Source organism: Periplaneta americana, chromosome 1 (genome assembly GCF_040183065.1).
Source record: "Periplaneta americana isolate PAMFEO1 chromosome 1, P.americana_PAMFEO1_priV1, whole genome shotgun sequence".
NCBI classification, from domain to species: Eukaryota; Metazoa; Arthropoda; class Insecta; order Blattodea; family Blattidae; genus Periplaneta; species Periplaneta americana.
Genome location: NC_091117.1, coordinates 100,363,208 through 100,375,841, shown reverse-complemented (window position 1 = coordinate 100,375,841; position 12,634 = coordinate 100,363,208). Strand labels below are relative to the sequence as shown.

At 36.1% G+C, this 12,634-nt stretch overlaps 1 protein-coding gene across 3 annotated transcripts in view; it reads left to right on the top strand.

The window, feature by feature from the left end:
* LOC138698725 (serine/threonine-protein phosphatase 6 regulatory ankyrin repeat subunit A-like) overlaps positions 1–12,634 on the top strand; it is a 193,841-nt gene that overhangs the window by 39,103 nt on the left and 142,104 nt on the right. For all 3 annotated transcript variants that reach the window (XM_069824948.1, XM_069824939.1, XM_069824957.1), the window contains exons 8-9: positions 7,411–7,543; positions 8,632–8,841. In XM_069824948.1, coding sequence (XP_069681049.1) covers positions 7,411–7,543; positions 8,632–8,841 — 343 coding nt within the window. The remainder of the gene's footprint in view (positions 1–7,410; positions 7,544–8,631; positions 8,842–12,634) is intronic.

Below are 12,634 nucleotides of genomic sequence, written 5' to 3'. Positions count from 1 at the left end.
AGATCATTGAACTTAATTTCAAGTTTATACTAGCTTCCAGAGAGAAATTATAACTCATTAAAATTGTACAGGTTTATATGGAGGACTCTGTGCTTTTAACATCACTTTTTGCTCTGCATTACAGATCATTGAGTTGGAGGTTACTCTCTGAACTAGAAAAATGAACATGTCTTGAGCAGGAATATGAAATGCTGAAAGATTCTACTCCCTTTACTATATTCCTTCCATGACTTGCAACTCAGTACCAGTAATGGATATTTAGGCCATGTCTCAAAGTCTATACTACAGTGAAACTGTCCATAACGGAGTCACATGGTACCACTTTTTTTTTCTGTTGTGCACAGGTTTCCATTGAGTTAAGGTAAAATAAGTCATGTTTTACATACTTATCGTGTACTGGAATTCTGTAGAGCATCTAATGTGCGATGTTCTCCTATTGTTTTGATGAACCATATACGCATAATAAAATATATTACACTCTTATTACACTTTATTAAACTTCACAGAAGAAAATGTTATCAATTAGCTTTTCACTGTTTTGCATCTTCACAAGGGAATGCATTATTTGCAAAGAATTACTGGACTCAGTTGTGGAAATAATTACAGATTGTTTTCTGAGCGTAATTTAATTGTGGAAATAAGGATTATTTTCTGAACATAATTTGTTATTCCTAATTTATCTGCTACCTCTCTAGTTTTCTGTTGCAGAATGGGTCCAGACACACTGAACTTACAAACCAGTCCCTCACGATTTCATTTGTCTTTGTTCTCCGTGTCTTTCGGTTTCCTCTCCACAGAACCATTTCCACTCAACAACTCGTTTTTTATTTCCAATTTTGATTTTAGAATTTCGTACACCTGTGTTTTTCCTACTTTAAATTTCTCTACAAACTACTTTAAACTCATTTTATCTTTTTCACTTACCTCAAATACTTTAACTTTCGTGTTCAGATAGAGAACAGCTCTCTGCTTTATAGTCATTGTTAATTATAAATACACTAATCCAGCGGTTCCCAAAGTGTGCTCGGCAGATCCAGGATCCGCCAACACTTATCAGGGGATCTGCAGTTGGTAATATATATTTTGAAATAAATAACATAAAACTACCGTTTTTCTCGATGTGATTGTACAGTACTGTACGCATTTGTACTTGTGAAAATTAATATATTGGCAAGGGTAGATGACCAGATCTCACCCTTGCGAGAGCAGGCCTTTGAGCTGTTGTAAAAAACATGACTTTCTCTTTTCAGTTAAGGTAGTCAATTCTATTGAACATTTCTGTCTGCTTGGGGAGGGTGGCGAGTTATTAGTTAGTTCTCGAGACCAACAGTGAAAGAGTAAGTTTTTGTAAAACCGTGCTTGGAGACAATGTCTTAATTGTAAAATAAATTTGATTGACAATGTTATTTAGTCAGCAATAAATTTTGACACGTATTTTTGAAAAGAAACTAATTTCGACCATTATGCTTGCGTTCTGCCTCTGCTACTTTTATTGTGAAGTCAGTTTTTATTCATTCAGTACGAGCAGGCTTATGTGAAGTGTTCGTGTTAAACTGTGTGTTAATAACCACGTGTCTTTGATTCCGAACATAATAATATTAATTTAATATTACGAATAATTTTAATTTTCTCAATGGATGTTAAATGTTATGTTTTATTTAACGACGCTCGCAACTGCAGAGGTTATATCAGCATCGCCGGATGTGCCGGAATTTTGTCTCACAGGAGTTCTTTTACATGCCAGTAAATCTACTGACATGAGCCTGTCGCATTTAAGCACACTTAAATGCCATCGACTTGGCCCGGGATCGAACCCACAACCTTGGGCATAGAAGGCCAGCGCTATACCAACTCGCCAACCAGGTCGACTTCAGTGGATCAATGGTTAATAAAAGACAATAAAAATGACAGTTCTACAAATTCAGAAACCAGCTGATCACCTTGTCATATATCACACCCCAGTGCGCTAATTTAATAACGGGTGAATCAACCAACAAACGAATATATGATGAAACAGAGATTAGCAAACTTTCTGTCATCAAATTCTGGTGTAACCTACTTCAGGAATATTCGGAAATTTCTAAATGTGCAGTGGCGAAACTCCTCCCATTTCCAACAACATATCTGTGCGAAGTAGGATTTTCACGATGTGCAGCAACAAAATTAAAATGCCGTTATCACCTGGATGCCACATCGGATATGAGGGGATCAGAAGCAAAGGGGTATACAAGTGACATTTTTAAGAACATGAGTTAAGTGTATCGTAGGAAAACTGAAACATTTAAAATTTTAGTGGCAAAGGGATACACCACATCACACATTAAAATTGAAATAAAAAATTTCACGGAATTTACAAAATCTTAAGTACTTTCAACCACATTTTCTCACAAATAACCTAAGTGCACTTATATCCCCTTATATGAGAATTCAACTTTCTTCCATCTCACCCAACTTGAAAGAAATTTGTGAAACTAGGAAATAACACCATTCTTCACCTAATTCTTCAGTGGTCGTGTGGTTTACAATGGTGATCGATATTTAAAGTTAATATTTTTACATGTATTTTTTTTTTTACTTTTTCTGGTTAAATTACACATTAACAGACTATAACTGCATTCATTTTTCATTATTCACATAACAATAAATTATTTCTCCAAACATTTATTATAATAAATTCTGTAAAAACATAAATTTAAAGGCTAAGAAAGTTTCCACGGAGCACAATTGTGATCCAAGAATGCACTAACTTAATTATTCCCCAAAAAAGTTTTGCTTAACACTTCGATGCCCAGAACCAGACTGTTCCAAGTCTGTTTTACTATTTTTTTTTTTTCAGGAGAGCTATTTTAAGCTCCTGACATTCAAAGCTTCATGAAACAATTTGGAATAGCTTCATACAAACCTTATGGAGAGGAATATTTACAATTTTGTTCGATTCATATATGCAGACAAGAACTGGAACACAATGAAACACAGATTTCTTTCTTAAAAAAGTTGGACTTAGAACAGTCTGGTTCTCAGCCATCGACTTGTCAATTACAGTGCCAAACTGAGGGGGTAAAGAAATATACTGTAGCATCCGTTTGGAATATTCTGGTCGTGTTGGGGAGTTGCGTGCACATCTGACGAGAAGGAAGGCGTGAGGAAACGGAAACACAAACGCCTGAGGCTAGACGCAGTACAGAGTGAGGGGGGAGAAAAAGCGACTGTGACTGGGCAGAAGTAAGGAAGCATCTGGAAACAGATAGTTGTGGAGGTCCAGAAGCTTTGCGACGCAGAACATTCTAGATGTTCGTGGTAAATAAATAACACCATGAGTTGCCAACGAAAGTCAGTCTACAAGTGAGTCTTCGAGCGAGCAAGGAAGCCAGCCTTCGAGAGCATCTGGAGTTCGACGTGCAGAGAACCGCAACTGGGAAGACTCGAGTTCGACGTCTCGTGGACTGTAGCCAGAAAACCGGGGTTCGACGTGCTGTGAACTTGAACAGTGACCTAGAAGAACTAGCCAGGGCAAGCGAACTGTGAATTGAGAAGTGACAGTTTTGTTCTGCACATAGTGCTTTGTGAATATTCATTGAAATTAGGAGTACATTGTTGTTCTTCTCAATAATATATATGTATTGTCATTGTCGTCGTGTGGAGTGAAATAACGACTAATGTGTTGCTGCATTGGGTGGAGTACCCATTGTTGTAGGATAAATTATTAAGAATAAAAGTCACATTGTTGACATGTGTGATGGTAAAAATAGAGTAAAAAAGTTACAATACAAAGGAAAGGTACCAGATGACAGATCTGATAAGTGCTGATATAGAATGCACCAACTTAATTACGCACCAAAAAGAATATTTGCTTAACAGTTGTCAATTACAACAACAAACTGAGGGAGTAAAGAAATATACAAAGGAAAGGTACTCAGATGATAGACATGATAAGTGCTGATATATCGAATCACCAATCAAAAATAAACTACTGGATCACTATTGTGATCCACGCGACCAATGGAGGGATAAGCAGTTTGAAGGTAATTTTTTTATAATTGAGGACCGTTTTTGCAAAAGTTGCTAACTGATAAAACTAAATTTTACAGGAGAGACAAAACACTATAGTAAGCAAGTTTTGCTGTATGTCTCACTTATAGCAGAAAGCAAGTTTTGAAAAAACTATCACACTTTGACACACTACAATGAAGAGAAATAACCCAATTTTACTAAGATGCTTTGAACATCATGTAGAGGCCTGCTTTATGTTAACGAATTCATCAAAATCTCAATTTTGCAAATTTTGCAGTTAGCAAGTTTTGCAAAAACAGTCCTCAATTATGCATATTACTAAAATAAAAATACACCCAGTTTATAAATACTACTGCATGTTTATGAACTCATGGCTATGCATGGTAATTAATGTAGTAGACATATTGTCGATGTTATATACATAATATAAAATGGAGGCATATTAAATTTATATCTATATTAATCTAGGGATTAATTTAATTTAATTTAATTTGAGAATCCGTTAATCTTTTTTCCAGTCAAAAGGGATCCGCGATCAAGAAAGTAAGGGAACCACTGCACACTAACCGATCTTACAGAGAGCAACTGCAATTTTAAAAGAGGACTCTCCCTCATTGACAATGATACAGTACAGTAGCGTGCAAATTAATCCGAACACGACATATTTTTACATTTTCTGTCATTGTTGGCCTCACAGCTGCTCATACCGCTTTAATTGACATCTGTAGTACGTGTAATTCCATTGTTGAAGGTCTGTCATTATTTTTTTTATAATATGTGACATTTTGCCTGTCGTTTTGTACTTATAAGCATTTCAGTTGTGTTGAAGACTTAATACTGCAATCCTGTGTACATTCTGTCGTCTTCACAAATGGATACAACTCCACAAAAACGGTCTAAAATTATAACATTAGCAGAGCATTCTTCTATGACACAGAGGCAAATTGCTGCAGAATGTCACATCGGTTTGCTACTGTTAATTCGATCATAAAACGATACAGGGAGACTGGATCCACCACACCCCAGAAAAAAGGAAACTGTGGCCGGAAAAGGAAGACTTCACCTGCAGATGATTGTTTAATTGTCAGGAAAAGTAAATTAAATCCTAGACTAACTACTGTCGACTTAACCCGCGAGTTAATGGCTACCACTGGGGCGAATATTTACGTCACAACTGTGCGGCATAGGTTTTTGGAAGCTGGACGAAGGGCTCGTAAGCCTATTAGGAAGCAACTGCTAACCCCTGTTATGTGCAAAAAAATGCTTAATGTGGGCAAAATTACATCAACACTGGACAGTGAATGACTGAAAGAATGTACTTTTTTCCGATGAGTCTGATTTCGAGATTCACGGCCACCGTGTTTCTTACGTATGGAAAGGATCCGAAAAAGTAACAGCAGCTCATCTCCAACAAGCACCCAAATACCCCCTTAAAGTAATGTTTTGGGGTTGTTTTACACATGAAGGGCCTGGAGCATTAATACCTATCAAGGGAATGATGAATTCTGACAAATATATTCACTTATTGGAAACCAGAATCGTACCCCAGCTGCAAAAATCATTTCTGGATGGCAGAGGTGTGTTCCAACAAGACCTGGCACCATGCCATACGTCTCGAAAAACTACAGAATTCTTCAACAAGAAGACTATTCAGGTACTCCCCTGGCCAGGCAACTCACCAGACATCAACCCCATTGAGAACTTGTGGTCAATTTGCAAAAGAAGAATGCAAAAAATGGATTGTTCTACAGAGGAGAAGATGATTTCTGCCCTCATTGGGGTTTCGCGATGAAGAAATGAAGAATATTTGTGGGAAATTAGTGGAATCCATGCCAAATCGTCTCAGAGCTGTTATTAGGAACAAGGGAGGCCACATACTGTAGATTACTCAGGTATGTCTTAGATCATTTTTTTATCCCATTTGAGTGTTTTGCATAAGTAATTATGTTGTTCGGATTAATTTGCATGCTACTGTACCTATTCACTACCTCTTATTTTCGCTTTCGTACATACAAAAGACACTTTTGTAGAGATTAGTAAAAATAGACATTCATAGGTATGTACCGTTCTAACATAAAGCTCTGGCTGTCCCGATACAGGTAGAATTTCAAGGCAAAGGGTTTGTTGAATGAAATGTAGGATCATTCACTTCTCAACACTGTTAACATTTTACAGTAATTGTCTTGCAACTTAAGGGTGATTCATTTCTGTATACCATTAAAATTGCGACTTACATTGCTTCTCAATACTGAATCCTATTTCCAATGCTCAGAAAATTTAACAAGCAAAAAGTGTTATAAGGAACATACAAAAATAAAAACACATAAACTGAGAGACTATATTTCGTTAAACACAGTCAGTATGAGCTTCTGTTTCTGTGTTGGACAGACTCCACTTAATACAGGTTATTTTATATGTATTTGAACGTAAATTTCGGATTTTTCCCATTAAGGCAAGGTTTCCGTTTAGTACAGGTTCCATTATAGACAGGTTTCACTGTACATGCTAATGACCAGCAACTAGCTGACTTGTAAACTACACACTAGAAAGCTTTGAACATGTATGCTGAAATCATGGCCGCCTTCATATACTATTTTTCTGTAAACCATGACATTATGATATAGCACTAAATTAAGAAGGCAGTGTCCTAATGCAGTTTCATTAAGAATTATCAGCTGTTATTTTTGGAAATTTTAATTCTGCGTTTATAAACAGTTTCCCAGTGAACAATTCATGAAACGTGATTCTCAGGTTTATGAACTGAACATAGTTTCCTCAGACCCTAGAAAAGAAACTTAGAAAGATGTTCAAAAGATATCTATGAAAACTACCTTTTGCTAACAACAGTTGAAATATATGTGGAAATGATTCAGACCTGAAATATTACAATATTTAAAAATGTAAAGCAGGCACTAACAATGTCAATGTTCGAATTTAATGTATTATTCTACATTGAACTTGCATTTTATTTCCAAAGCATCTTCAGATTTCATAACCCCCAATTGCTAATGAGATATCCACGTTTGTTTACTGTGCAAGTCATCAATCAAGCAAGCATTTTTGTTTACGAGGTACTACGAACTTGATTGCTATGCACTAAGTAGCTTTGGATAGTAACTTCTGATGTCACATCCAGCTATTTAGTCAACAATCTAGTTCACGTCAATTGTAAATGTAGCTTTGAGACACAGCCTTAGAACACTGTACCCTGTAATTCTTGTGATTGTCCTTCATTGTACAGTGGATAATTTGCAGTTAATGGAAGAAATATTTTAAGGGTTTAACATTTAATTTTTAAAGAAATCCAGTAGAAAAGTGATCCCTGAACACAGTATAATGGAAAAAACGAGCGAGTGCTGAGTATAACGACCATTTAGTAAGATTTCACTGTACCTGCAGGTCGGACACCATTGCACATGTGTTGTCTTGGAGGCTTTGTGGAGTGCTGTCGTAAGTTCCTGCAAGCGGGTGTTGATCTAGACACACAGGATAACACTGGTAAAACACCGTTGCATTTAGCAGCCTTCAAAGGGTGAGTTTTGTTAAAGCACAAGGTTAAAAACTTTGACGATTGTTGTGAAAATTTTATGTTGTACAAAATTGATATGGTTTGGTTTGTTTACTTTTAGTATTGAGTGCATTAACCCTTAGATTTTCTGTATATTTTAATTTCTTTGTACCTCCCTGAATGTGTAACACTGTTATTCTAGTTTTGTTCGTTACTTTATTTTTATTAACTTTGTTCCATGTTCTGCTGAAATCATTTCATTAACTCACCACTAATGGATAATTACTTGTGATGGAGCAATTAAAGACATCACCAGGAATTTAAACCTTCGCTCTTTATAAAACTTGAAGAAACTTCTGATTCATATTACAGTTGTGTACTTATTTGTATTCTAGGAAAGAAGATAGTTTACGTAACTTTGGAAGAATACAGCAATAGTTGTTCTAGAGCTTTCTGATAGACATAATTTTCGTTGTATTGTGTTACTGTCAGATTTCATAAATTACTTGTGTTTCCCAAAATCTTAAGGAATTATTCCAGTATGAATCTCTCAAAGAACAATTAACTAAAGTTCTTTGTATCATGCAAATATATCAACTTTTTGGTATATCTGATATGTTGTCCTCTTTTATTGAACTGTATATTTAAAAAAAATTAGTATATAACAATACAAGTGAGTAAAACAAAACGAAGCAATACAATATATTACAACTGATACATATTCGAGAGACAAAGAGGCTAAGTAAAGCCTTAGGATAAGATGAAAAGGTGAAATCAGAATGGTCTATTTTGTGAATTTTGGAGTTACCTCCCTCTTGCACCAAGCCCTTCATTTGTAATGCCAAGGGTTGCATCTCATTTGTGACACTCAGAATAATGGGGTAGTATAGCTATTTTGTTTTTCGTAAATACATATACAGTTTATGAATCCAAATCAACTGTATTTGTAAAAATTAAACTGCTGTACACATTTCAAACATGGCATTTTGTCTGCTGATGCAGTTAAACCTAGAGAATAGTATTGGACAAAGTAGTCTTTGTCTTGAGATTAAGAATATTTTTCTTTGATAGGAGGAAATCATGCTGCAATAACTAGTGTGTCTTTCCCAAAGGTCAGTTGAGTGTCTTGATCTGCTTGTGAGCAGTGGTGCCAACTTCCAGCTGCATGATACACGGCATCGAATTCCCTTGCACTATGCAGCTGCGCAAGGCCAGTATCCATGTGTGTTTACATTGGTTGGAATTGGAAGTCACGTGAACAAACAGGATGTGGATGGCTGCACTCCCCTGCATCAAGCAGCAGCACAGGACCTGGAGGGAAGGTAAGCAAACCTTTTGTTTCCTTGCGTTTCTGTCACAGTTGGTGTTGTGCATAAAGTTGCTAGCTTTTCTGTAGTGTGACCTATGATTTGTGTGCATAATAAGTACTTTCTTCTGTAGAAGAAGGTTAATATAGGAAGTTCGCTTAGTTTTTACTACTGGTAATAGCACAGTATACGTATTAATACAGTAAGAAAATTGTGTGTTAATAGTGCTTGACAACTTGTTAGCCGAACATCACTAGAGCTTCTGGTGGTGAATAACTATAACTATGTGCTCACCATATCTATTAACTTGGGAAAATGAATAAAGACATCACAAAAAAAATATAATTAAATAAAAAGAAGATTCAAATTATTGTTTTGCTGGCTCAATATTACAAGGTTCTATGTCTGTATCAGAAATATTACTACATACACCCTTGTAACATTTAGCCAACAGTTTGTCTAACATCTTAAATTTAAATAGAGAAACAATATGGAAAGTGTCCCTCGGCCGTGGCGTCGTGGTCTAAGGCATCCTGCCTAGGACACGCGTTACAGAAGAAGAAATTTTCCCATGAAATTTCGGCCAGTGTACGGGACCAGTGCCCACTCAGCATCATGATGTACTTGGGAAGCTATGATAGTGAAAATTCGGTTTCGCAAACCAGCTATAATGGCTGGGGGGATCTTCATGCTAACCACACGATACTAAGCTCATACTCAGTGGTGTACTAAACTCATACACACCATCACTATGTGATTGCCCTGCATTGCTCATTGTTAATTTTTTAATTTTAGTTGGTTATTTAACAACGCTGTATCAACTACTAGGTTATTTAGCATCGAGATTAGTGATAGCAAGATGATATTTGGCGAGATTGGTGATAGCGAGATGATATTTGGCGAGATGAGGCCGAGGATTCGCCATAGATTACCTTGCATTCACATTACGGTTGGGGAAAACCTCGGAAAAAACCCAACCAGGTACTCAGCCCAAGTGGGAATTGAACCCGCACCTGAACGCAACTTCAGACTGACAGGCAAGCGCCTTAACTGACTGAGCCACGCCAGTGGCTCTCATTGTTAATATGAGTCATTCCATGTCAAATCGAATAAAGTCAGGTGATAATTTACCGTACAGTCTCCTCTTTGAACATAGGTCAGGTTTGCAAATACCTGTGCATGAAATTCAATGTAATATACCTACTATATCTAAACTAAAACTGAGTTTTATCTTTGGAGAAACACCATATATACCTACTTTAGATTGTGTCCCTACACTGAGTCACAGATGCGAAAATATCTTCTTGTTCATGTCAACCACTGCCACCAGGTATGTACCCATTTGCAGTGTGAATAAATACATACATACCTCTATACTGATTGGATGATCGTCCACTTCTGCTTTGGCATGTGGACGTGAGGCCAGCAGCTGGCTGGTCAGTCTTAGCCCTTCTTGGGCTGTAGCGCCATGGATTTACAATATGGAAAGCACAGAATTTAATTGACAACAGCACTAACTTCAATCTCACTTGACCTGTAATTATACATATGTTGTTGTTTTCTAATGCCAGGCATTTGACAATAAAGTCATTTGACCTCTTGCACTCCAATATTTTTCAAAGATATTATCATGACTAGCCACTGAAGCACAGATTTTGAGGTGTTCCGAATCCATTTCTTGGTTTGAGTTGCACAATGGGCAGTTAGGGGACTGATATATTCCAATTCTATGCAGGTGTTTGGCCAAACAATCATGGCCTGTTGCCAATCTAAATGCAGCTACAGACGATTTTCATGGTAAATCGGGAATTAACTGTGGATTTTGATGCAGAGAGTTCCATTTTTTCCCTGGGGATTGAGTTATCAAATTTTGTTTGTTGAAGTCTAAGTATGTAGATTTAATAAATCTCTTCACAGAGTAATACGTAGATTTAGTAACAGGTCTGTAAGTAGCAGTGCTGCCCTTCTTTGCTAAAGCATCTGCATTCTCGTTTCCCAGGATTCCACAATGGGATGGTATCCATTGGAATATAATTCTTTTATTGAGTGATAATAATTGAGAGAGCATTTTAGTTATTTCTGCTGTTTGAGATGAAGGTGTGTGTTTAGAGATGATTGACAGAATAGCTGCTTTGGAGTCTGACAATATAACTGCATTCCTAAATTTATTGATGTGGCATAGAAGATTCCTGAGAAATATGAATATAAGACCCCTAATAAATTTATTCGTTCTTGATAGTAGAAGAGAAGCAGTTCTCCTTAATAGATTTACAATCTATCACCTGTTTAATCTCAGCCATTCTACTAACTTTGCAACGATGAATATTCTCAACAAATCATAAAGATATTGGAACTTTGTATTTCATTTATTGCAATGATTTCACCATCAAAACTTGTTGTTCCATATCCAAGTGATCTATAAAGTGAGAAGAGACAGCACGTAACACCTGCACCGGCACCTTGTTCTCTGGAGGTCAAGGATCCGTCGGTGTATAAATGAAGCCAGTTTTGTGGAGGGTACTTAATATTAATTGTCTCTAAAGACAATTGTTTCAGCATTTCAGTGTTTACTTCTGATTTCAGTATTTGTTCTGTTAAATTTAGATTATATTCTATATTTAATAGAGTTAAAGGGTTTGGTTTAATTTGTAAGTTTTCTTTTAAATTCGGGATACGATTTTCTGTTTTAATTCTTGAACAATGGATATGAAACTTTTTTGAGTTTTCAATCTACAAAGAGGACTGTATGGATGCCAGTTGTTACCTGGTAATCTGATAAGTTTTTCATATTGAATCAGTGCTTTTTCTTGTATTGTCATTTTGATGCTGTTAATACTAGTGAGGAATCTCATAGAATCTATTGGCGTTGTTTTGATTCCGCCAGTAATGAGTCTGAGAGCTTGGTTTTGAACATATTCTATGTCGTTTATGAAAGGTGAAGTAATTAAAATTTCTCCGCAGTATGTCAGCACTGGCTGTATAAACATTTTGTATGTAGTGTTCAAAGTATTCCTAGAGCATCCCCATTTCTTTCCTGCTAGTCTTTTTAGAAGGGAGAATCTTTTACGAGCTTTTTCAGAAATGTATTTCAAATGGTTGCTCCATGTTAACTTACTATCGAAAATAACTCCAAGATATTTGGATTCATAAGTGCTAGGAAGGTGTTGGCCATTGTATTGGATATTGAATTCTCTTTCTTTTTTACCGAGTGAAAATATTTGGTAGTTACTTTTGCTTAAATTGAGTGTCATCAAATTTGATGTATTCCATTCATGTAGTTGATTTAGAGCTTTAAGAGCAGAATTTTGAATTTTGTCTCTATGTCTGTAAGATCCGGAAGTCCACAAAACTATATCATCTCCAAATAGTGCTGTTTTCATGTTTGATTCCTCTAATAGGGAGGGTAAGTCATTTATATAAATATTGAATAAAGTTATGCTGAGGACAGCGCCCTGAGTTAGACCTCTATATGTTTGTAACTAGAAAGTGAGTTATTGAATTTAGTGGCAATGAATCTTTGACATGTACATATGTACTGCAGGCCCTAATGTTATCAAGTTTATCAACTCTAAAATGATTTATTGGAATGTTAATATCACTGTTTTTTATTAAAAAGAAAAATAAAACTTCTAAAAGCCTCATATTCAAGTCTCCAGTTGGGAAATATAAAGGTAGTACACAATGCAGTAATATGAAAGATCTTGTTCCAATCTCAAGCAAGAAAAATTAGAAAATATAGATGTCAGTACAGCAGTTTTTTTTTTCAGTAGGAATATACAGGGTCTTTCATAAGTAACGAGTTCATCGA